The 25,498-nt window shown below is 44.6% G+C and overlaps 1 protein-coding gene across 3 annotated transcripts in view; it reads left to right on the forward strand.

The window, feature by feature from the left end:
* Nucleotides 1-23,803, forward strand: part of MARK1 (microtubule affinity regulating kinase 1) — a 132,219-nt gene extending 108,416 nt beyond the window's left edge. The window contains exons 9-19 of one of the 3 annotated variants that reach the window (XR_005778542.1): nucleotides 2,639-2,758; nucleotides 4,433-4,532; nucleotides 4,844-4,956; nucleotides 5,648-5,801; nucleotides 7,467-7,660; nucleotides 8,051-8,151; nucleotides 8,868-9,020; nucleotides 10,776-11,030; nucleotides 13,481-13,525; nucleotides 19,719-21,132; nucleotides 22,375-22,384. Coding sequence is in view for 2 of the 3 variants with exons in the window: in XM_040430459.1 (XP_040286393.1) it covers nucleotides 2,639-2,758; nucleotides 4,433-4,532; nucleotides 4,844-4,956; nucleotides 5,648-5,801; nucleotides 7,467-7,660; nucleotides 8,051-8,151; nucleotides 8,868-9,020; nucleotides 10,776-11,030; nucleotides 13,481-13,525; nucleotides 19,719-20,073 (1,590 nt within the window). In the remaining variant the exon portion in view is untranslated. Of the gene's footprint in view, nucleotides 1-2,638; nucleotides 2,759-4,432; nucleotides 4,533-4,843; nucleotides 4,957-5,647; nucleotides 5,802-7,466; nucleotides 7,661-8,050; nucleotides 8,152-8,867; nucleotides 9,021-10,775; nucleotides 11,031-13,480; nucleotides 13,526-19,718 lie in introns of all 3 variants that reach the window. The other 2 variants (XM_040430459.1, XM_040430460.1) reach the window with 2 other exon arrangements.
* The last annotated feature ends 1,695 nt before the right edge of the window (nucleotides 23,804-25,498 follow it).

Genomic DNA, 25,498 nt, shown 5'->3' on the forward strand with positions numbered 1-25,498 from the left:
GACCTCATAAACACTTATTATAGCTCAATTCTTATCAAACTGATATGAATATGGCTTAAATAACTGTCTGACACCTGGCACCTCCGCGGGTCAGCTTTTCGAAGGCACTGTGGCTCTTGGGTGAGCGCTGTACCTTCTTTCTCGTCCTGTGATTTCAAGTCTGTTGATCACGTGACCTTTCTGCAACACCGTCCCATTCGGAGGTCGCACTACATTTTTTCCGGAAGAGTAAAAATACTCCTTATACCATTTCTGAGGAGTATTTTTAGCCGAGGAGGAGTACGAAATTTGCGGTATTTCATATATATAATACATGGGCCTAATGTTGCCATTTCTGCAAGGAAACCATTACCAGTCTCCTCTATAATGTCTTCCATGCAGAATTAGCACATTTTGACCATTTAAAATTTCTCTCAGAAGACTAAATCCCTACCTTTCTTGAAACATTAAATCACACAGGGATCGGAGCGGTAGACAGTGCAAAACTCAATGCAATAAGAATTCAACAGGGACGTCTGGTGGTTGTGGCAGGGAGCAGTGGGTGGCTTAGTGGCACTGGGTGGGGTCTGGGACGAATGCACAGTTATAGGACAGTCTTACACACAATATATTGGACTGTTGCACAGTATAGTGTACTTGACGTCTCTGTACTTTATATCTGTGAGCACTATGGCTTTCACTATAAGGTCTCAAGCACACGACTGTACCGTTTTGCAGTACGCAAATCTCAGATGCGGTCCTTGTGCAATACGCATTTTCTTGCGGACCCATTGACTTCAGCCATTTAATGTGCTCACCGTGTGATGACAAGCTACTAGTCCAGTAGTCACATTCACTTCATGAAGTTCTGGACAGTCGGGCTGCGTCCTTTCCAGTGAAGAATGTGCGCCCAAACTCATAGCCCAACCTAACACATAACCATCAGTCCCTGCGCAATCTCCATGTCAACATGCGCCTAGCACGGACCCGATCATTTTATTCATCTGACCAGGGCAAGCGTGCTCAGGCATATAGTGCCGGCCGGTATCTGGTTACTATGGAGTTTGGGTGCACATTCTTCACTGGAGAGGACGCCGTGAGCACATGGAGGGAGTGACCTACAGCGCAAGACCGCTTACCCCGCCAGGTGTCACCCGGTGAGAATCTCACGCCGCTGCAGGACTCTTCCGATCATTACATCACGTTGTTACAAAACTAAAGTGCAAGTGCCCTAGTGCAAAAAGTGCAAGTGCCCTAGTGCAAAAAGTGCAAGTGCCCTAGTGCAAAAAGTGCAAGTGCCCTAGTGCAAAAAGTGCAAGTGCCGTAGTGCAAAAAGTGCAAGTGCCATAGTGCAAAAAGTGAGCACACTAAAGAAAGAAAAAAAATTAAAAATACATGTAAAGTGTAACAAGTGCTGAAAAACCTCCTAAATAAGGTATATATATCAATATACCATATCAAAATAGTGTTAAAACCACACAATAGTATAGCTGTGTTTTTTCAGTCGATCCTTGGTATTTTACATATACTTACTTTACCGTGGATAGGCCTCCTATTTTCACCACTACGTACATGTTATTGGCTTGGGGGTATCTATGGGATTCTGTATACATGGAGTTTACTGCCCGGTTTGTCTTCTTAGTTTTACCATTTTGGGATCAATAGATTATTTTCTTTGGGATTTCTTACATATCCTTCTTCATTATTATAATCTATTTTTCCCGCCACATTAGTCTATATCAGGACTGATATCTTATAGCTATCTATCTGATCTACCATCCTGGGGGGTTTGTTCTGCATCCCAGCACTTCTCACATGGATATTTTACTATATTATATCACTTTTGTGTTGTATATGTCCTTTTTTATTTTTTTGGTGTGGTATTTTTTGATTTGGAGTGGTCTATCAGGCTTCCACACATGTTATATTCTAACATTATATTTGTGTATGTTTAATGGTTCCTGTACTTTTTTTAAGGAGTAAAATCGCCTGAACTTGCGTCTATGACGCTTGTACAGGCGTTATTGCGACCTCTGGTCCCATTCAAGTGAGTGAGATTGAGCTGCAGTACCAAGCACGGCCACTATACAATGTACAGCGCTGTGCTTGGTTTACTGGGAAGAGGCTGATCGTTGTGGGTGCCGGGAATCGGACCCCCACCGACCTGATATTGATGACCTGTCTTGACGATAGGTCATCAATATTTAATTCCCTGGAAAGTCTATTTAAAGGGATATTTCCATCTTGTAAAGTTGTGGAATATGGCTAGGATATGACATCACTTTATGATTGGTGGGGGTCCAACCTCTGGGAGCATAAAAGGAGCACAGTGCAGGCGCAGAGCTACATGCCCTTCACTGTTTCCTGCTCAGCCATGCAGTGGGGAGCGCTACCCCATCACTCTACCACCTTTATTTTTAGGATTAGTTGGAGTCCCAGCGGTCGGTTCCCCCAACCAAGCATAAAGTCATCAAGGGACCTACTGTAACTTACTGTAGTAGTCTAAGGACTCTCATAGGACTGGTGCAAGCCCTGCAGACAGCTGTCTCCATCACTCCCATATAATCTGAATGGCGAGGTGCTCAGACTCCTCCCCATGTCCTCGGAACATCAAATGTGTTCATTAATGTGGAAAACCTTTTTTTTTTTTTTCCTTTAGGAATTACGGGAACGAGTTCTACGAGGAAAGTACCGTATCCCCTTCTATATGTCCACGGACTGTGAAAATCTACTAAAGAAACTGCTTGTTCTGAACCCTGTAAAGCGAGGCAGCTTAGAGGTGAGTCCTCCGGGTATCTTATTTTAAAAAAAGGGGGAAAAAAACAAAAACATTTTTATGACATTTTTTTTTTTAAATAACCTTTATTAACCTTTAAGAGAGGTTTCTGAGATTTTTGAACTTATGATGAGGATAAGCCATCAGTATCTTATTTGGTGGGAGTCTGACGTCAGCTGTTTCAGAAGGCACCGGAGATCGCAGTAACGCCGCGGCCTTCTCGCAGCTTAGCAAGCACAGCGCCGTACATTGTATGGTGGCTGTGCTTGGTATTGCAGCTCAGCCCCATTCACTTTAATCTATCTCAGTTGCACCTAGGCCACGTGACTGATGAAAATGACGTCACTGGGCTAGGGAAAGCTGAGAGAAGGCCACAGCGCTGCTGCGATCACCGGCGCCTTCTCAAACAGCTGATCAGCGGGGGTCCCGAATGTTGTACCCCCACCAATCAGACACTGATGACCACAAGATAGGTGATCACTTGAAAAATCTCAGAAAATCCCTTTAATTATAGTTTTTTTAGCCCCACTAGGGGACCTCACAATGCATTTGTTTGATCTCTTTTTGTATATCAATGCATTATAGGCTATTACTGTGACAGGCTGGTTTTGTTATGCCTCCAGCTGCCATTGCAACCCATTGGCACCCTGTGACAGCATTGGTGGGAGGCCGAAGGGGACAGAGGGAGCCAGGTGTCTAACTGCCTAGATGCCACAGTTGCTATCGGCCACAGTAGGCTAAACAGCCGGAATCAGAGTTTTCTCTGATCCCAACCGTTACAGTGCGAGTATGGCGGTCAGTCAGAGGCTCTTGCACTCATTCAATGCGGCCTGTGTGGGGTCTGTTCAGTCAGACTCAACAGACTCTACACAGGCTGCGCTGATACACTGCACCAGACCAGTACTCCAAGCAGAAACGAGCTCACACCCTGCTAACACTACTAACACTTTATGAAAGGCATGGATATTTCTTCAACTTTACTTGGAAAAGATGCTGCATAACTATGGAGGTCTGTCTGATCATCATATTTGCCCTCAGACAAGGTGTATAAATACATTGATAAATCTTGCCCCGTACAGCTCTAAATCCTCTGCTTCCCCTCATACAGTACATTATAAAACTGGGTGCCTGCAGCCACCACTAGTGGGAGCTCACTGCATAGGAATGTATACATCTGCCATTGGACTGTATGGAAGCTGTAAAATATCTGTGCACTATACTCCCCCTAGTGGCAGATATGTGAAAATCCTGTGGATCTGTGTCACATGGATTTAAGAACTGACTTTCATTGTCACCGAGGGCCCCGTACTAGTGGCCTGGCCTGTCTTTTTGGTGAGCACACTGCTGGCTTAGTGAGTTGGTATTATATGTTGAATGTAACAAGATGGCGTTATTATCGAATTAAATATCGATGGCCTATTGTCAGGAAAGCTCATTAAGATCTGATCAGTGGTGGTCCGGGTGAGCACTTCGGCCTGTGACGTCACATCCATTGGTCTCTTGGTCTTTGTGCCGCTCAGTCCCATTCAGGTGAATAGGGCTGAACTGTAATACCAAGCCCAGCCATTATACAGTATATGGCCCCTTCAGACAGCTGATCGTGGGGTGCTGGGAGTCGGACCCCCTCCTATCTCATAGTGATGTCTGATCCTTAACAGCGTATTCTACTTTCTGCAGCAAATTATGAAGGATCGGTGGATGAACGTTGGCTACGAAGACGATGACCTGAAGCCATACACTGAGCCCGAACCTGACAACAATGATACAAAGAGAGTAGGTAGGTGCTCTTTACCGCTGCCCACCTCTCAGCATAGGAGACAACAGCCCCCTCCCCCCCTCATTAAGTCTCCTCTCTGGCTCATAATAGAGGGGTCCTGAGAGGGAATCGGCACGATGATAACAGGAAATAATAGGAAATATGGCGGGAGATCGTCCAGTTGGGTCCCACCATTTAATAGAAGCAGGTTGGGCATTCCTTGCCACGTTTTTAGGTCTTCATGAAGGATCTTTGCTTATAATGGTTATAATGGTTTTCTACGTTTCCGTGGTCGAAGTTTTACTCCTATCATTACTTGTATCATTTTGCAGACATTATGGTCACAATGGGATTTTCTAGAGAGGAAATTACTGAGGCGGTAATTAGCCAGAAGTATGATGAAGTCATGGCAACTTACCTGCTCCTGGGAAAAAAACCTCCAGAGGTAAGTATCTATCTATCTATCTATCTATCTATCTATCTATCTATCTATCTATCTATCTATCTATCTATTATCTATCTATCTATCTATCTATCTATCTATTATCTATTTAATATATATCTATCTATCTATCTATCTATCTATCTATCTATCTATCTATTATCTATTTAATATATATTATCTATCTATCTATTATATGTCTATTTATCTATTTACTTTGTATTATCTGTCTATCTATTATGTATCATTTATCTATCTGTCTATCCTTCACCCAATGCCAGTCAGAACATTAAATAAATAAATGCAAATGAAACCAGAACATGTAAGCTCTTGCTGTCCAGGGAGTGTTATCAGATCCCTCCACGTGCAGCACTATTCAGTTTATCTATAGACGGGTGTCTCTGGTTTTTCCCATAGAGCTTATTCTCCAGACACCACTGTTCTCTATCATTAGAAGCAGTAGCCCCCAAAGCATGTACAACAGTGACCTCTGCTGGACAATATAATGTACTGCATCTCCCATTGTTTGGTAGAGAAGGACTACATGGCTTTTCATAGAACAGTATAAACTTCTATTGTGCCATGGGCAGTGCATAAAACATGGACAGATATCAGCAGATCATATGGATCTGGACAGTGGATAGCAATCTTGAACCTTGCAGTCAGTAATGATCATCTTTTTTTTTCCCTCTAGTTTGAAGGTAGTGAATCCGTCTCCAGCAGTAACCTATGTCAGAGGTCTCGGCCAAGCAGTGACCTGAACAATAGCTCCGTGCCATCCCCTGCCCACATGAAGGTCCAGAGAAGTATATCAGCCAACCAGAAGCAGCGGCGGTTCAGCGATCACGGTCAGTATTGTTTTTTATTTTATTTTTTATTTTATTTTATGCATTTCTTTTACTTTGCAGCATTGGCGATTTGGGCGTGACTTTGTCAGTGCAGTCTGCATGTTTTCACGGCTTTCTCATGTTTGTGTGATTGAGTGTCCTACTACTTTCAAAAACATTCAAAAATAACACTGCCCTCTGCAGTGGACATGTAATACTACACAGTGAGCCCTCCAGAGCAGCGCTCTGCTATAGCAAGTGTGTGGACCTACCCCCCATCTATGGAATGGAAATGCCTATTGTATGTCCTGTGGATATTGGTAGTACGGGTGCAACCTCTTTAGAGGATGTGGACACCTTAATATTTTTACTACTCATTTGCTGCCTAAATGCAAAAATAATGAACTTTCTGAATAATCTTTATTAAAAATTCTGCAGAGTGTGTGAAAATCCTTCACCTAGCTGCTGGTGCGGAATCTGACATAGATCCATCAGTGTACTGTGCCTGTTTCTGACGGCTGTCTGCTCTCCCCCTTCGTTCTCTGTGTTGTTGATGGCAGCAGGGAGGGGGAGGAGGTTGTACAAGGCAGATTGGAGGGCTGTAGATGGGGATGAACACATACACAAGGCAGTCTGCAGACGTAGGCTATGTACGGGGAGGATGCAGCAAAAAATGTGCAGGGGGACAAAGGAGAAATCAATAATTGGCAGCACAAGGGAGACAAGATTCTGCATAAGCTGTAGAAGGGAGAAATCGGCCTAGGAATGAAGCTGTGCTGATCTATGAGAAATAGTGAAGACAGCAGCATCCTAGACACACAGATCCAGCATGTATTTCTGGGAGGGAAGCATCTACATGAAAAAAGTCTGAAACTAGGAGAATTCTTGTGGCTTCTGTTCTTACAATAGCCATGTTGGCTATGACGGTTTTATCAAGGGTGCATCGTGGGATGGCTCCTTCAACTAAAGCAGAATTGCAAGCATTGGGTGAAGCCTATGAGGCCACTTTCCCATCCTTCTGTAGCCATCAGTGGTGAGAATAATCTACATTCCGATATTATGCTACTGCATTTATACTGTTTTGTGTGTCAGTCTTCAGTGTAGTTCTAGAATTCTATTCGTGAACCCGGATGCTCCGGCTAAACCGAGCTGTAGTTTCCATTCCCCCATAGATATGCCGCAACTTGTGGAATTATAGAAGGGGGACAGAAAAAAGGTGAAACCCTATAACTGCGTGTGAGTATCATCAGTAAGCAGTGCCGCACCTGAACGCGCAGTATGATGGCGGCCGCCAGGAATAGCAGCGGACGGGAGTGTTTAATGGTAGCATCTGCTGCATCCATTAGGGGGATCAATACTAAACCCTTTCCACCGGAGGGAAGGTATTTGGGTCATTGTAGATAAAGACACAAAATCTTCTCCATCGTCATCTTGTTAATTTTGCTTATTTTATCCAGAATTTGTATTATCAGTTTCTGGGGTTAAAAATGGCTGTCACCCAGCTTTCCCGGATCCCTGAATGACAAATCTGCAACAAGCAGGTAGCTGATCAGTAAAGGCAGAGTAAATATAAGAAATGTCCACATAAGATGGGCAGGACATGACGAGGACTTGAGATCATCGGTGACTCCTCTTTACTGTAGTCAGAAAGGCTTGTTACTGATGTGGCGGTTCTGTCCTCCGCAGCTGGACCCTCCATCCCCCCATCTGTCTCATACACAAAACGAGGACAGGCCAACAGTGTTGAAAGCGAACAGAAGGAGGATTGGGACAAAAATGGCTCCCGCAAGCTCAGCAGCGCCACCGTGGGGTCTAAAGGAGAAGTGACCGCTAGTCCCCTGTCCGGTCCAGAGAGGAAGAAATCCACAACTGGCCCGAGTGTAAGTTACAGGATCTGTCTATACATCTAATAATCTATCTATCTATTCTCCATCTATCTATCTATCTATCTATCTATCTATCTATCTATCTCATATCTATCTATCTATCTATCTATCTATCTATCTATCTATCTATCTATCTATCTATCTATCTCATATCTATCTATCTATCTATTATCTATCTATTATCTATCTATTATCTATCTATTATCTATCTATCTATCTATCTATCTATTTATCTATTATCTATCTATTATCTATCTATCTATCTATCTATCATTCTTCCTCCCATATATCACTATACACACGTCTCTTCCATATACCAGTATGTAATCAGACATTATCATGGCTCAGTGCTGACATCACGTCTGTACATTTCTGCCCTTACAGAACAGCCTGTTTCCTGGCAGCGGGATGACCAGAAGAAACACTTACGTCTGTGAGCGCACTACTGATAGACTCAATGCTGTACAGAACGGGAAAGATAGCAGGTGAGTAGCCACCAGGGTCCTTCCCTGCTACATCATATATACACTATATGAAGCAGGAGGCTCAGGATGAACAGTGCCATAGGTTCATCCCAGATGGGGGATTGCTGTAACATATGGTGGTGCCATCCTCAGTGATGGATGCTGTGGGGCTCCTAGAGGAGCTCTGATGAATCCTCCATCCTCGGAGACGGTGAAGATCCATGTGATTCTTCCGGCAGCCGAGCTGTCATATGGCCGTCTGAAAATAGCAGCAATTATACAGTTACTCATAGATAATCACAGGCTTCTCTCATCACCACAGAAGTCACGTATTTGTCGGAGAGAAGAAGTGGTGTCTGCTGTCATATGAAGAGTTAATAGAACATCTATCTATCTATTTCACATCTATCTATTTCATGTTGTGTTCCTGTATACCTCATTGACTTTGAGAATGGTAACAGCCACTTGTCAATTTATTCATACATTTACTGAAGGAAAGACAGAGGAGCAGTAGAGAATTTCTGTCCCCATAGATATATAGATAAATAGATGTCAGATATCTATAAGATATTAGATGGATTTATAGATAGATAGTATTGGTGACACAGTCGTCCACAGTTTGTCTTGAAGGCTCAGTCCCAGGAAAAGTTCATAGGGTTGTATCATGTGTATAATAGACAGTTTGCACTTTGGTAGGTTGTGCACTGAGGATAATAGGAGTTGTGGTTGTTTTTCAGCTTAACAGAGATGTCTGCGGGCAGCACATCCTCTACGGGTTCCGCAGTCTCCTCCACGCGACCTCGTCACCAGAAGTCAATGTCAGCCTCAGGACATCCCATTAAAGTCACCTTACCGACTATCAAAGATGGTACAGAAGGCTTCCGGCCAAGGTATCTGCCGCACCCTGCGCCCACCTTGCCCGCCCGCGCCTTGTGCTGACAGCTCTTTAGTCCCTTGATGACCAGACACTTTATAGTGATTTTCTACATGTTGCCTTATTGGGCCTTATATATACCAGTTTTATAGTAATGTGGTAATTTTTTTAACTATATTTTTTCACAGGCAGTTTTATTTTAATAATTTTACAAATTTCTGCACATTTTTAAAATGACATAATATGTTTAATACGTATAGCTTCCATTCTTCTGTCCATTGGAGCTGCAGTTCCAGGGGGGGAAACAGGTTACCGTTAATGGAGGGGAGCCCCAGTTTCAGAAGAAAAGTGCCCAAAAAATGAGAAGTGTAGATTTCCCCCAGGGGGTTTTAGTAACATCTTAAAGAGAACTTGTCACCTCTCCTGACATGTCTGTTTTAGGAACTATTTGTATCTGGAGCAACAATTCTCTTAACTCGTTGTTGTGGCTTTCCTCCATTACTCCTATTAAAAGTTTTTGAATGAATTATCTGTAGTCTGTATATATACAGACTAAAAGAAACACCTAGGATTTGGAGGAGGAAAATAAGAAAAAACATATTTTTCATCAGATCTCAGATCAGACCCCAATTCTTCATCAGACCCCAAAATCAGACCCTGAAGCTCCATAAGACCTCAGATCAGACCCTCCTCAGACCCCCAAGCTCCATCAGCCTCAGATCAGATCCTCATCAAACCCCAAAGCTCCATCAGCCTCAAATCAGATCCTCAGACCCACAAGCTCCATCAGCCTTAGATCAGATCAGACCCTTCTCAGACCCCCAAGCTCCATCAGCCTCAGATCAGATCAGACCCTCCTCAGACCCCCAAGCTCCATCAGCCTCAAATCAGATCCTCAGACCCACAAGCTCCATCAGCCTTAGATCAGATCAGACCCTCCTCAGACCCCCAAGCTCCATCAGCCTCAGATCAGATCCTCATCAAACCCCAAAGCTCCATCAGCCTCAAATCAGATCCTCAGACCCACAAGCTCCATCAGCCTTAGATCAGATCAGACCCTTCTCAGACCCCCAAGCTCCATCAGCCTCAGATCAGATCAGACCCTCCTCAGACCCCCAAGCTCCATCAGCCTCAAATCAGATCCTCAGACCCACAAGCTCCATCAGCCTTAGATCAGATCAGACCCTCCTCAGACCCCCAAGCTCCATCAGCCTCAGATCAGATCAGACCCTCCTCAGACCCCCAAGCTCCATCAGCCTCAAATCAGATCCTCAGACCCACAAGCTCCATCAGCCTTAGATCAGACCCCATCAGCCTCAGATCAGACCCCCATCAGACCTCAGATCAGACGTTAAAAAAATAAAGAAGACCGCTCCCTGGTCATCTTCCAGCCTGTGCTGCACTGTGACCAGGCATTGCACAGCGTCAGGTCATAGGTCGCGCCTACGCTATGTGCTGTCAGGACAGAGTGCAGAGAGGGGCCGAGAAGAAGACCAGAGAGGGTGGTAATAACCGTGTAACATGTCCCTCATCACTCCCCATACCTCCTGCATGCTGATGACTGCTTCCATAATGGAAGCGGTCATTAGCGTTCGGACTATAAGACGCACCACCACTTTCCCCTCAATTTTGGAGGAAAAGAGTGCGTCTTATAGTCTGAAAAGAAAAAGAAAAAAATATATATATATATTTGTATTAAAAAAACATGCAATAAACAGCCCTATGCACCCTGCAAACAATTTTCTAATGGATCTTTACATGATTTTCAAAGCAGTGCAAACCAGAGAGTACCGGCCACGTCCCCTTCTGCTCACAGTATTAGTACAACTACCCCGGACCGGACTCGGTTTCCTCGCGGAAGCACCAGTCGGAGCACTTTCCATGGAGAGCAGCTCAGGGATCGCCGCACTGCTACCTATAATGGACCACCGGCATCACCTGCCCACGAGACCACCCAGTTCTCCCACAACAGGAGAGGAACGTCCACCGGTATTATCAGTAAGATTACATCCAAGTTCGTACGAAGGTAAATAGCTAATAAAGGTTATGTCAGCGTACGGATAGCATACAGGGGATAAACCGTATGACAAGGCCGACTTCAAAAGTACGTTTTAAAAACGTAAGATTAATTGCTATTAACATAGTAGAGTCTTGGAGTGATAACGAAACAACAATATGTCGAAAAGCTCCTTCCTCTGCGTCCAAGCCCCGTCTTATAAATTGACCTGTGGCTCTAGTATTTTCCAGCAGATTGTCGATAGCTAGACATAATTATAGACTTCTCCTGGTCCTTAAACCATATGCCCTCCTCTGTGCACGACTTTCTGGTTTACATACAGAATTAATCTAAATAAAGAGTTGTGTATCTTTGTGACTCAGCAGAATAGTGAGTGCAGCTCTGGAGTATAATACAGGTTGTAACCCAGGATCAGTGCAGGATAAGTAATGTAATGTATGTACACAGTGACAGCACCAGCAGAATAGTGAGCACAGCTCTGGAGTATAATGCAGGATAAGTAATGTAATGTATGTACACAGTGACTGCACCAGCAGAATAGTGAGTGCAGCTCTAGAGTATAATACAGGATGTAACTCAGGATCAGTACAGGATAATTAATGTACACCTTGACTCCACCAGCAGAATAGTGAGTGCAGCTCTGGAGTATAATACAAGATGTAACTCAGGATCAGTACAGGAAATGTAATGTATGTACACAGTGACTGCACCAGCAGAATAGTGAGTGCAGCTCTGGAGTAAAATACAGGATATAGCTCGGGATCAGTATAGAATATGTAATGTATGTACACAGTGACTCCACCAGCAGAATAGTGAGTGCAGCTCTGGAGTATAAAACAAGATGTAACTCAGGATCAGTACAGGAAATGTAATGTATGTACACAGTGACTCCACCAGCAGAATAGTGAGTGCAGCTCTGGAGTAAAATACAGGATATAGCTCGGGATCAGTATAGGATAAGTAATGTATGTACATAGTGACTCCACCAGCAGAATAGTGAGTGCAGCTCTGGAGTATAATACAGGATGTAACTCAGAATCAGTACAGGAGAAGTAATGTAATGTATGTACACAGTGACTGCACCAGCAGAATAGTGAGTGCAGCTCTGGGGTATAATACAGGATGTAACTCAGAATCAGTACAGGAGAAGTAATGTAATGTACACAGTGACTGCACCAGCAGAATAGTGGGTGCAAAGTATATGCAAAGTTACTCAGCTCAGTATATAGATGTATTCTGTATATAAACTATTCAAGTATGTGTTCAAATGTGGTTTACCCTTTAATGTTCACCTATACAAAAAAATACATAGGTCCATATTTTCTGAAATCACCAGTTGCTAACTCAAAAACAAACTGCTATTTGGTAGTTGCCAACTAAAAGCCGAATCCCCTCAATTATAGACATGAGGTCTCATTTATGAAAGGAGGGAGAAAAGTTCAAAAGTCCAACCCCATTTTCCCATAGACATGAGCATGCATGTACAATGAGCACCGATGGGCACCAGTTAAAGGGGTTCTCCAGGCTTTTATTATTGATGACCTATTCTCAGGATATGTCATCAATATCAGATTGGCGGGGGTCCGACACCCTGCCGATCAGCTGTATGAGGAGAGGGCGCGAGCAGTGCGCATGTACAGTCTCCCATCTCTCTCCCTGCTCACCGCTGCTGTCTATGGCAAAGACCATATACAGCAGCAGCCGACAGGAAGAGAGATGGGAGATGGAATGCACTCACTGCTCGCACAGAGCTGATCGGCGGGGGTGCTGGGTGTCGGACCCCCACCGATCTGATATTGATCTATCCTGAGGATAGGTCATCAATACTAAAAGCCTGGGGAACCCCTTTAAGTAGAGCATACAATATACAATCTCATGACAGATGCTCTTTGGCAGACAAATATTTAGCATCATTTCGGAGACTCCTTCCAGGGATCGAAAGCTCTTGTTTTCTTAGGCCGGGTTCACATCACCGTTTCGTTTTCCATTTCTCTGCTCCTTCATAAGAGCAGAAAAAAAACGGATCCTGTATTTTAGGCATCCGTTATGCACATTTTGCATCCGTTTTAGCCATTTCTGTCTGAAATTCGTTATTTTAGGCAGAAACAAAAAAAAAGGTGAGTGCACCTCGTCTCCCATAGATCGCACTAGCATGGCCGCTTTAATGGAAATGCAGGCTAAGCACTCTTATTTTCAAGATCCTTAAAGATCCCTGGAGTCAGAGCCCCTTGAGCAGACTTTTATGACATGTCCACTGGAAATCTAACTTTAAGAGTTTGTATCTGAGTTATCAACAGCAGATTTCAGGCAAAAGAAAAACCGGTCAACAGAGTAAATTCAGTAATTGCAAATCAAGACTTATCTGTGGCCGTAGGGGGTGAGGTTCTTCTAGCACATGACATCTCTATTATACCTGTTTTTGGCTCATGATTGAATCTGAACCTTGACTTTGTTTTGAGGGATCCAAGTGAAGTTGAAGCGAGTGGCAGAACAGACACCTCAAGGTGAGGATCGGTCGTATTTACCTCCGTCTCTGGGCTGCTATCCTGCGGTGTCCGTCTTGTTTTCCTATCTTCTTCACTGTGCGCATTCACTGCTTTTTGAGAACATGGCCGAGCTTTTCTCTTCTTTTATCAGCTTTAAAGGTGTAATTCCTCCAGGAGCTAGAACAGGTTCAGAATGGTGTTTTTACCTTATTGTAACACATGACGTGGGTGGAAGGGTGGAAGAAGACATGAAGTCATCCAAATTTATCCGGAGGAGGGTGGAGGGAAGAAAAGAGGAGAAATAATCTGCAGTGTGGCCACCATAGATTTTTAGGCTGATGTTCAAATAGGGAAGCATATTGCCCTCAACAGCTTTAGAGAGTGGCAAACTAGGCAATTGTCCAGGAACATCTTCTAGTAAAGGACCCCCGGGAGGAAACTGAGTTGATCGTTGACCTTTTCACTGCCCTAGACCACCAAGATATGTCATAGTAAACCCTTTGCTGCCCTAGACCACCAGGATATATCAAGTAAACCCTTCACTGCCCTAGACCACCAAGATATGTCATAGTAAACCCTTCGCTGCCCTAGACCACCAAGATATGTCATAGTAAACCCTTTGCTGCCCTAGACCACCAGGATATATCAAGTAAACCCTTCACTGCCCTAGACCACCAAGATATGTCATAGTAAACCCTTCGCTGCCCTAGACCACCAAGATATGTCATAGTAAACCCTTTGCTGCCCTAGACCACCAGGATATATCAAGTAAACCATTCGCTGCCCTAGACCACCAAGATATGTCATAGTAAACCCTTCGCTGCCCTAGACCACCAAGATATGTCACAGTAAACCCTTCGCTGCCCTAGACGACCAAGATATGTCACAGTAAACCCTTTGCTGCCCTAGACCACCAAGATATGTCATAGTAAACCCTTCGCTGCCCTAGACCACCAAGATATGTCATAGTAAACCCTTTGCTGCCCTAGACCACCAAGATATGTCATAGTAAACCCTTTGCTGCCCTAGACCACCAAGATGTGTCATAGTAAACCCTTTGCTGCCCTAGACCACCAGGATATATCAAGTAAACCCTTCGCTGTCCTAGACCACCAAGATATGTCATAGTAAACCCTTTGCTGCCCTAGACCACCAGGATATATCAAGTAAACTTTTCGCTGTCCTAGACCACCATGAAATTCTCATTTAGCCCTTTCCCTAGCCGAGACCTGCAGGAATTTTAAAATGACAAAAAAAAATGGCATTGGGGGCCCTATGGTCCATAAAATTGGCACTACTCAATGGAAATTGTGTCACGGTAATTACTACAGTGTTTGATAAATAATTGAAAAACATTTAAAAAGATACATATTTTTGTAAATAATTACCATACACCCGGAATGCCTTTTTTTTTTAATCAAGCCCATAAAAAATGCCACTTTTTGGAACATAGACAAAAAGAAAGTTTATTTTTGTTTGTTTTGGAAAAAATGGGTATGGATTTCAAGTTACCCTCTGTGCGACTTTTTACTAAAGCGTATTGAGTTTTTCACTACTCTACTATCACCAGGTACCTAGTGGGGGGTTCATACCACTGTGGGCAGCTAGTGAGTGGTATGCTGGTGGCAAGGAAATCCGTGTCTCTGAACACTTCTAACTCAAATGGGGTATTCTCGTCTTAAATATTTATGGTATATCCCTAGGATCCAACCTCTAGGACTCACACTCATCTCTAGGATGGGGCTTCCTGATGTGGTCGGAGCTACGGAAACAGCTGGACTGGTTTCTTTACACTGCTTTGGTAACTCCAGTTCACATGTATCGGCTGTTTTTGTAGCTTAGTCACCTTTGTCTGCCCCACATCTGGGTGGTTCGAAGACGGGGTTAGGAGAATTTCTCATATGGAGATGGGAATACCCTGTTAAAGAGAATGTCCACCCTTGGACACCATTTCTTCTGATTAATTTCTTAATATATCTTTTATAGTTGTTTTTCTGATTCAGAGCTCCAAATCCTCTGCCTAAACAGTGAAATGATACAATTCTGGCTTCAGGCAGCCACCACTAGAGGGAGCATGTGAGCATACCCAGTATGCAGTTAGCTGAAATGGCAAAATAGAGTTTTATCATCAACATTAAAGCGGTAATTATTATTGCTAGCGTAGTAAGAATAAGCCTAAAATTTTGGCATTGTTTTTCTTTTTTGTTGTTTTTTTTCCTCTTTTTTTTTTAAATAAGGGATTGCACCTTTACAAATAGAATTTGTGTTCTCTCCCTAAAACATATTCATTTCATTTATTTTAACACAAATTCCTTCTCAGTTTGTTCTGCGCAGAATGGCTCTTAAAGGGACAGTGATTCTTAAAAACAACTCCATGCAGGGACAAAAAAAAAAAACTAGGTTAATAAAACTATTTTTGGGGGGATATGTAATGCCCCTTTTTTGGGATTTAACTAAATTTAAAACCGCTCCAAATAGATTCCAAGCGATTATTCCGGCCTTGTCATGAAAAGGTGTTGAGAAAATCATATGGAGTTGTTTTTGGGGCCCTGCATTCCACTTAAGATGACATATATTGTAATTTCATAAAAAATGACTTGACTTTGACAGCCTGCTGTGTTGTGAAACCGGATCTGGTGATGTTATGTATATGATGTATTTTGTACAGACATGCAGTATATTGTACATTATGCAATTTAAAGGGACACTAAAATGAAAAAAAAAAAATATATAGTGGCATGACTTTACAGAATATTATCCTCTCTCTCTTGATTCTAGTTTGTCCCATATTACAATCCAAAAAGTAAAAAAATAAAAATATAAATGCTTCCCATGTGTTTTCCTGGAGGCATCCAGTTTGTCTTCTCCCTATACTACAGAATATAAAACAGAAAGCTTAGAAAAGGAGTATTTTATACTTTTCAGAGTAGGTGCTGTTTCTGAAGAGTTGGGTTACCTTGCTCTGTGTCCTACACAGGCTTGGACATCACCTGGATAAGATTATCAGGGAATGTCCAATGTATTGTGCTCCAGAGCTGCATTCTCAATTCTGCAGGCCATAGAGCCTATATTTTCCAGCACCCAAGTGCTGGATTAATATCTGCACAGAGCTTCCTCTGGTGTTCTGCCTTCTGAAAAGTGCAATCAAACTGAGCACTAGACAATAACAGGATGTAGGAATAAGTAACTGCCCCTTACATTAAAGAGGGTTAACTATTCTATCAGGAGCAAGATCACTGGCATAACCAAATAACAACCAGCAGAATAGTAAGTGCAGCTCTGGAGTATAATATGGGATGTAACTCAGCATCAGTAAAGGAGAAGTAATGTATGTACACAGTGACTCCACCAGCAGAATAGTGAGTGCAGCTCTGGAGTATAATACAGAATGTAACTCAGGATCAGTACAGGATAAGTAATGTAATGTACATACACAGTGACTCCACCATCAGAATAGTGAGTGCAGCTCTGGAGTATAATACGGGATGTAACTCAGGATCAGTAAAGGATAAGTAATGTATGTACACAGTGACTGCACCAGCAGAATAGTGAGTGCAGCGCTGGAGTATAATACAAGATGTAACTCAGGATCAGTACAGGAGAAGTAATGTATGTACACAGTGACTCCACCAGCAGAATAGCGAGTGCAGCTCTGGAGTATAATACAGGATTTAATCAGGATTCTATCAGAGAATGAGGTGTATCCCTCGTGTAACTGAGAATGAGGTGTATCCCCCGTGTACCTGAGAATGAGGTGTATCCCCCGTGTACCTGAGAATGAGGTGTATCCCCCTTGTACCAGAGAATGAGGTGTATCCCCCGTGTACCAGAGAATGAGGTGTATCCCCCGTGTACCAGAGAATGAGGTGTATCCCCCGTGTACCAGAGAATGAGGTGTATCCCCCGTGTACCAGAGAATGAGGTGTATCCCCCGTGTACCAGAGAATGAGGTGTATCCCCCGTGTACCAGAGAATGAGGTGTATCCCCCGTGTACCAGAGAATGAGGTGTATCCCCCGTGTACCAGAGAATGAGGTGTATCCCCCGCGTACCAGAGAATGAGGTGTATCCCCCGTGTACCAGAGAATGAGGTGTATCCCCCGTGTACCAGAGAATGAGGTGTATCCCCCGTGTACCAGAGAATGAGGTGTATCCCCCGTGTACCTGAGAATGAGGTGTATCCCCCGTGTACCTGAGAATGAGGTGTATCCCCCGTGTACCAGAGAATGAGGTGTATCCCCCGTGTACCAGAGAATGAGGTGTATCCCCCGTGTACCAGAGAATGAGGTGTATCCCCCGTGTACCAGAGAATGAGGTGTATCCCCCGTGTACCAGAGAATGAGGTGTATCCCCCGTGTACCAAAGAATGAGGTGTATCCCCCGTGTACCTGAGAATGAGGTGTATCCCCCGTGTACCTGAGAATGAGGTGTATCCCCCGTGTACCAGAGAATGAGGTGTATCCCCCGTGTACCAGAGAATGAGGTGTATCCCCCGTGTACCAGAGAATGAGGTGTATCCCCCGTGTACCAGAGAATGAGGTGTATCCCCCGTGTACCAGAGAATGAGGTGTATCCCCCGTGTACCAGAGAATGAGGTGTATCCCCCGTGTACCAGAGAATGAGGTGTATCCCCCGTGTACCAGAGAATGAGGTGTATCCCCCGTGTACCAGAGAATGAGGTATATCCCCCGTGTACCAGAGAATGAGGTGTATCCCCCGTGTACCAGAGAATGAGGTGTATCACCCGTGTACCAGAGAATGAGGTGTATCCCCCGTGTACCAGAGAATGAGGTGTATCCCCCGTGTACCAGAGAATGAGGTGTATCCCCCGTGTACCAGAGAATGAGGTGTATCCCCCGTGTACCAGAGAATGAGGTGTATCCCCCGTGTACCAGAGAATGAGGTGTATCCCCCGTGTACCAGAGAATGAGGTGTATCCCCCGTGTACCAGAGAATGAGGTGTATCCCCCGTGTACCAGAGAATGAGGTGTATCCCCCGTGTACCAGAGAATGAGGTGTATCCCCCGTGTACCAGAGAATGAGGTGTATCACCCGTGTACCAGAGAATGAGGTGTATCCCCCGTGTACCAGAGAATGAGGTGTATCCCCCGTGTACCAGAGAATGAGGTGTATCCCCCGTGTACCAGAGAATGAGGTGTATCCCCCGTGTACCAGAGAATGAGGTGTATCCCCCGTGTACCAGAGAATGAGGTGTATCCCCCGTGTACCAGAGAATGAGGTGTATCCCCCGTGTACCAGAGAATGAGGTGTATCACCCGTGTACCAGAGAATGAGGTGTATCCCCCGTGTACCAGAGAATGAGGTGTATCCCCCGTGTACCAGAGAATGAGGTGTATCCCCCGTGTACCAGAGAATGAGGTGTATCCCCCGTGTACCAGAGAATGAGGTGTATCCCCCGTGTACCAGAGAATGAGGTGTATCCCCCGTGTACCAGAGAATGAGGTGTATCCCCCGTGTACCAGAGAATGAGGTGTATCCCCCGTGTACCAGAGAATGAGGTGTATCCCCCGTGTACCAGAGAATGAGGTGTATCCCCCGTGTACCAGAGAATGAGGTGTATCCCCCGTGTACCAGAGAATGAGGTGTATCCCCCGTGTACCAGAGAATGAGGTGTATCCCCCGTGTACCAGAGAATGAGGTGTATCCCCCGTGTACCAGAGAATGAGGTGTATCCCCCGTGTACCAGAGAATGAGGTGTATCCCCCGTGTACCAGAGAATGAGGTGTATCCCCCGTGTACCAGAGAATGAGGTGTATCCCCCGTGTACCAGAGAATGAGGTGTATCCCCCGTGTACCAGAGAATGAGGTGTATCCCCCGTGTACCAGAGAATGAGGTGTATCCCCCGTGTACCAGAGAATGAGGTGTATCCCCCGTGTACCAGAGAATGAGGTGTATATGAGGAAGCAGGAGGAGCAAGGGTTGCACCGAGTGGCTTGAACCTGCCCAGAGTGCACTCAACTGCTCATTTGCATATGGATTAAAAGTACTGTATCTCCAGAATTGAGCAATGGATCGCTAAGTGAAAGGTATCATTACATTCAGCTGAGCTAGCCCTAGAAGACATTGTGCCTGGTTTATCAGTGACTTTCCTGGTGTATTTTGCTGTCCATAAAAAAAAAAAAATTGTAAAATTGTCTCCTTGAGTTCTTGTACATTTGCTTGTTATGATTGTAAGCTTTTCCTTCCTCAGGAGCACCTCTGGGGAGCCAAGAGAGAGCCAAAAAGAAGACCCAAAGGATTCCAAGCCTCGTTCTCTGCGCTTTACCTGGAGCATGAAGACCACAAGTTCCATGGACCCCAACGACATGATGAAGGAGATTCGCAAGGTCTTAGATGCCAACAACTGCGATTATGAGCAGAAGGAGAGATTCCTGCTATTCTGCGTGCATGGTGACGCCCGGCAGGACAGTCTCGTACAGTGGGAAATGGAGGTGTGTAAATTGCCTCGTCTGTCCCTCAACGGGGTGCGCTTCAAGAGAATATCCGGGACCTCTATCGCCTTCAAGAACATTGCATCCAAGATTGCGAACGAACTTAAGCTGTGAAAATCTCGGGTTCAGGGAGAATGTTCAACGCAACGTACAAATGTCTGAATGTACTGCTGGATACTCCGTGCCAGGGAGCAGAACCGGGCTTCTCTACCAGTAATGGGCATTACGTCTCTTGGCTATCGCGCACGCCTTTCCCCTTTAGGTTACAGATTAATGCCCTTACTGCAATAAGGCTATACAGAATTCTCCAATCAATTGTATATTTTGAAATTGCGTATCCCCTTCTACCGTGAATAAGCAGCCGGCCTCGTGTACAGCAAATCCCAGAGAACATTCACCACCCAGTCCATGTGGATAGAATTGTAAAATTGACAATTGATTGCTTTGCCCAAAGCAGATCTTGTATAGCTGGGTTTAGTTTTCTGTACAGACGTCTATGTTCAGTGTTTTTTTGTTTTTTTTTTCAGACAACCACGTTCTTCCTTTTTTATTTCGATGAGATGATCCTTCATTATTTTCAACTTTTTTTTTTTTTCTTCATAAAAGCCCTTTATTTTCTTAACCCCTCAAAGAAAAACACAGGGTTCGCTGCAGAAAGTCCTGCCGAATCGCCAACTCCAAAAGGGTTTTATTCCATAGGTGCTGGCTGGTTTTTGGCAGTGACCACCGTCGGGCTGTTAGATTACCCTTTACACCCCAAAGATGTTTACAGAAGATGAAATGTCCTACCCGGCAGTGTTTAGAGAGAGATAAAGACAATTATGATGACAGTGTTAAAGGTAATTAAGAAATTCTATGTAAAACCCAGAGAATATTTTATATTTCGGTCAAGATTATCGGCAACTTTCTTAGGCTCTAGAACGGAGGTTCTTACGTCTGTTCCTTCGAGGTCCAAATGCTGCTGTGCTTCGTATGGTTGAAAGTTAGGGGTGCAGCCTGTCCCCCTCCTTCCCCATATCATGTGTTACATTCACTTCTGTTATCGCAATTTGTAGAAAAAGTTTAGGCGCCGACTCTGCCCTTTTTAAATATCAAACGTTTTTGCAAACCAGGAACGTGCTTAGGCCGTAAGTCAGTCTTATGAACTTCAACTCTCACAAACCTCTGAGGATAGTAGTCAACCTACCGGTGGGTCTGGTACTATTATAGGCTGGGCTGGTCGGGTGGGATAGCCATTAGGAACCCCTTTGCCACCTATGCTATGATTGAAGTCTGTGCTGAAACCTCATATTGGTAGAAGACCAACATGCCCCCTAGTGGTGAGGTGCTGACTGCATGAGCAGGGGGTGTCATTTCTAATCACCATGCATAGGAAAATTTTAATCTGTAATGTAATTTGTGGAGTTTACACATTGTACAGATCTGTAATGTGAGTTATTGCATACAATATGGCTGCTGCTCAACACTTAGACGTCTAAATGTGGGGGCCCCGATATCGGTATGTGTTGGTCCTGAGTTGTCCTGGGATACTTAACAAGAGCCCACTGCATGCCTGGCATTTGGGAACCCATAAGAATGGCCTCGGTGGGCCCAAGGTTTTTGCACCTCTGCCTCCTCTAGTGAATACCGTAATACACTGGAGCTTCTACCTGAGCCAACGTCCAACAATACTAGTGTCTCCGTGAATCCAAAGCATATGTTTTTTAATTTAATTTTTCAACCTGTCGTTACCTATGTGCAGAACAGCATGAAATAATTGCCCGATGACAATTTTTTTTTTTTGATTGGCATTTATTAAAAGGGTTGTCCCATTACAGCAACTTATCTTCTGTCCATAGGATCGGCCAAGTATATGACCTCTGGGGTACCTGCCGATCGCGAGAACAGGGAACCCTTTTTTTCCATGTGAATGGAGCGGTGGACACCCATGCGCGCTGCCTCTCCATTCAGCTCTTACCCTGATACCCGTGAAGACCCCAAGGTGTTGGCGAAACATCTTTTGGGAGGGGCGGGCAGCAGTGTTTTAAGTTTTAACCGCACAACCCGTTAGTATATCTGCATCCCCTATCGTATATAATGGGACAATCCCTTTAAAAGGGTTTTTTGTTTTTTCCGTATTGATGACCTTTCCTTAGAATAAGCCATCAATATCAGAGCGGCCGGGGTCCGACTCCCGGCACCCCGTCCGATCGGCTATTTGAAGAGAATGCAGCGCTGGTGCGAGTGCTGCTTGACATCGGCAGGTGTAATTACAGCCCCTCTGTCCCGATCACTGGAATGAGACCGAGTACGGGTAAGTGAATGGGACGGCGTAGCGGTAATTGCACAGCTCGGCGCTGCAGTGTCGAGGGCGAGCAGGTAAACATTGAGCATATGAGTGCTGCCTTCGCAAACAGCCGTCAGCAGGGGTGTCAGCAGTCAGACCGCCACCAATTTGATATTGATGACCTAGGTCATCAATATGGGAAAAGCAGAAAATCCCTTTAAGGCTCTGTCCGCGTGTCTTTCCGTTTGCTACTGTCAGAGGGATTTATCAGCAGTATTCACAACAGAAGCCTCTGACATTTGCCGCGGTATAGACATACGCCATACGTGGCCATTGACTCCAGTTATGATAAACGTATTCCGCGCAGAATCCATTTTCTACTGTGTTCCCGCACCGCAGAGTACGCTTTCCTGTGCACTGAAAAGAGGTAGGCTTACTCGTACCGATCGAGCGTATGCTGAGAGGTCAGCCTTTTGGCATAAGCTGGGAGCCTGCGGATACAAGATGGAATCAGAGTCTAACTTGCACAGTCTGACATGGAAGGAAATCTAGGAACATTCGTACAAAAATCCCCCCCAAAAAAGATCCAAATTGTTCAACAGTGTTCTGCAGGGCTTTATAAATAAAGTTGATTGAAATAAGGAACAAATGTGCTCACAAGTTTGGTCCCTAAAAGATCTCAAGGTTCTTCTCAAAAATGCGGGTGAGCACCTGTAGGCGGAGGTCTATCGAAAAGTGGGGCAGTTGCCCGTAGCAACTAATCATTCCACCTATCATTTCAAAGGTCTTTTGAAAATGAAAGCAAGTTGCTATGGATAAATACCAGTTCTGATAAGGCTGTGTTCTCTTAATGTTTTTGTTTCAATAAACTTTATTTATAAATACTCCAGAGACGCTCGTTAACATCACGTTGCCATTTATGAATAGTGCAGACTTGAGAGGAGCAGATGTTTTCAAGAGAGGCTGCGTTCACCCTTCCGCTTCCCTCGTCAGTTCCATCCCTCTTGGCGACAAAATGGACACAGCTTTCCACGCTATTTTTGATGTCAAGACAGAAACCTTGATGGAATCCAGATTCAACCTCATTAAAAGCCAATGGCGTCCATCAGGCGCCCTTTGGATCTGGTGCACGACTAATCTGCAGTAGGCTTCAATTGTGGCTTCCATTTTGTCTATGAAGCTCTATCTGACACAGAGCAAGCCCTGGCCCCAGGAGCTTACAGTCTAACCTAAGTATGTCAAAAATATCTCCTGTTTTAACACTGGGTCATCATCTGTAAGGGCATTAGAACTATTTTGGGTAATGGTCCACGAACGCCTGTGCCCCTTTTAGGCTACATGCACACGACCGTTGTGTGTTTTGAGGTCCGCAAATCGCGGATCCGCAAAACACGGATGGCGTCCGTGTGCGTTCCGCAGTTTGCGGAACGGCACGGACGGCCATTAATAAACTGCCTTTTCTTGTCCCCAAAACGGACAAGAATAGGACAGGTTATTTTTTTTTTTTGCGGACCACGGAACGGAGCAACGGATGCGGACGTCACACGGAGTGCTGTCCGCATCTTTTGCGGCCCCATTGAAGTGAATGGGTCCGCACCCGAGCCGCCAAAACTGCGGCTGGGATGCGGACCACAACAACGGCCGTGTGCACGAGGCCTTAGAGCAGTGAGCTCCAGATTATAGTGCAGGGATCAGAAACCTTCGGCACTCCAGCTGCTGTGAAACTACAGCTCCCAGCATGCACACTTACTTGACCGTTCTTGAAACTCCCATAGAAGTGAAAGGAGGATTCTGTGAGTTGTAGTTTCAGAACAGCTGGAGTGCCGGAGGCTGCTGATCCCTGCCCTAGTGTCTTATACACCATCTTGATATTCATGCATAATTTATTATACCAGCATTTTCTCTTTGTAAAGCTTTTCGTAGATGGCAGAAAAAATCAAAATTTTTGGGGAATGTGGGGTTGGCCATGTCGGTGTTTTGCAACCTAGCCTGTGAGGTGAGCGGCGCCGGAGGTGTTGGTAGCTGCTTATCCTTCTTCTTCCATAGGAAATATCAAAACAGTTAGCTGAAGAGCTAGGATACTATAGTTTTTTACCATTACAGCCAGATGCTATGGGATTTTTCAAAAGTTTACGAAGCACCATGCCCTACAACTGATGTTTTTGATGGCTGAGAAAATTGGTATTTGATGTTGGGATGACGGCACTGTCACATCTCTTGGCCGTACCACTGGCGCCAAGTCTCTGTGAGTCCTTTTGCTGGCGGCAATGCCTATCTATGGCTAGTTTAAAGGACATGGTTAGATAACTGGACAGTGTTCGATATCTTCCCCCACACACACATCTTCCTTGCCAGATCCCTATGGCCCCTTTCACACGGGCGAGTATTCCGCGCGGATGCAATGCGTGAGGTGAACGCATTGCACCCGCACTGAATACCGACCCATTAATTTCTATGGGGCTGTTCACATGAGCGGTGATTTTCACGCATCACTTGTGCGTTGCGTGAAAATCGCAGCATGCTCTATATTCTGCGTTTTTCACGCAACGCAGGCCCCATAGAAGTGAATGGGGCTGCATGAAAATCGCAAGCATCCGCAAGCAAGTGCGGATGCGGTGCGATTTTCACGCACGGTTGCTAGGAGACTATCGGGATGGAGACCCGATCATTATTATTTTCCCTTATAACATGGTTATAAGGGAAAATAATAGCATTCTGAATACAGAATGCATAGTAAAAACAGCGCTGGAGGGGTTAAATTTTTTTTAAAAAAAATTAACTCACCTTAGTCCACTTGATCGCGCAGCCGGCATCTCCTTCTGTCTCCTTTGCTGAACAGGACCTGTGGTGAGCATTAATTACAGGTAAAGGACCTTTGGTGACGTCACTCCAGTCATCACATGATCCATCACATGATCTTTTACCATGGTGATGGATCATGTGATGACCGGAGTGACGTCACCAAAGGTCCTTTACCTGTAATTAATGCTCACCACAGGTCCTATTCAGTATAGGAGACAGAAGGAGATGCTGGGCATCGCGATCAAGTGGACTAAGGTGAGTTAGTTTATTTATTTATTTTAACCCCTCCAGCGCTGTTTTACTATGCATTCTGTATTCAGAATGCTATTATTTTCCCTTATAACCATGTTATAAGGGGAAATAATACAATCTACAGAACACCGATCCCAAGCCCGAACTTCTGTGAAGAAGTTCGGGTTTGGGTACCAAACATGCGCGATTTTTCTCACGCGAGTGCAAAACGCATTACAG

Source organism: Bufo bufo, chromosome 4 (genome assembly GCF_905171765.1).
Source record: "Bufo bufo chromosome 4, aBufBuf1.1, whole genome shotgun sequence".
NCBI classification, from domain to species: Eukaryota; Metazoa; Chordata; class Amphibia; order Anura; family Bufonidae; genus Bufo; species Bufo bufo.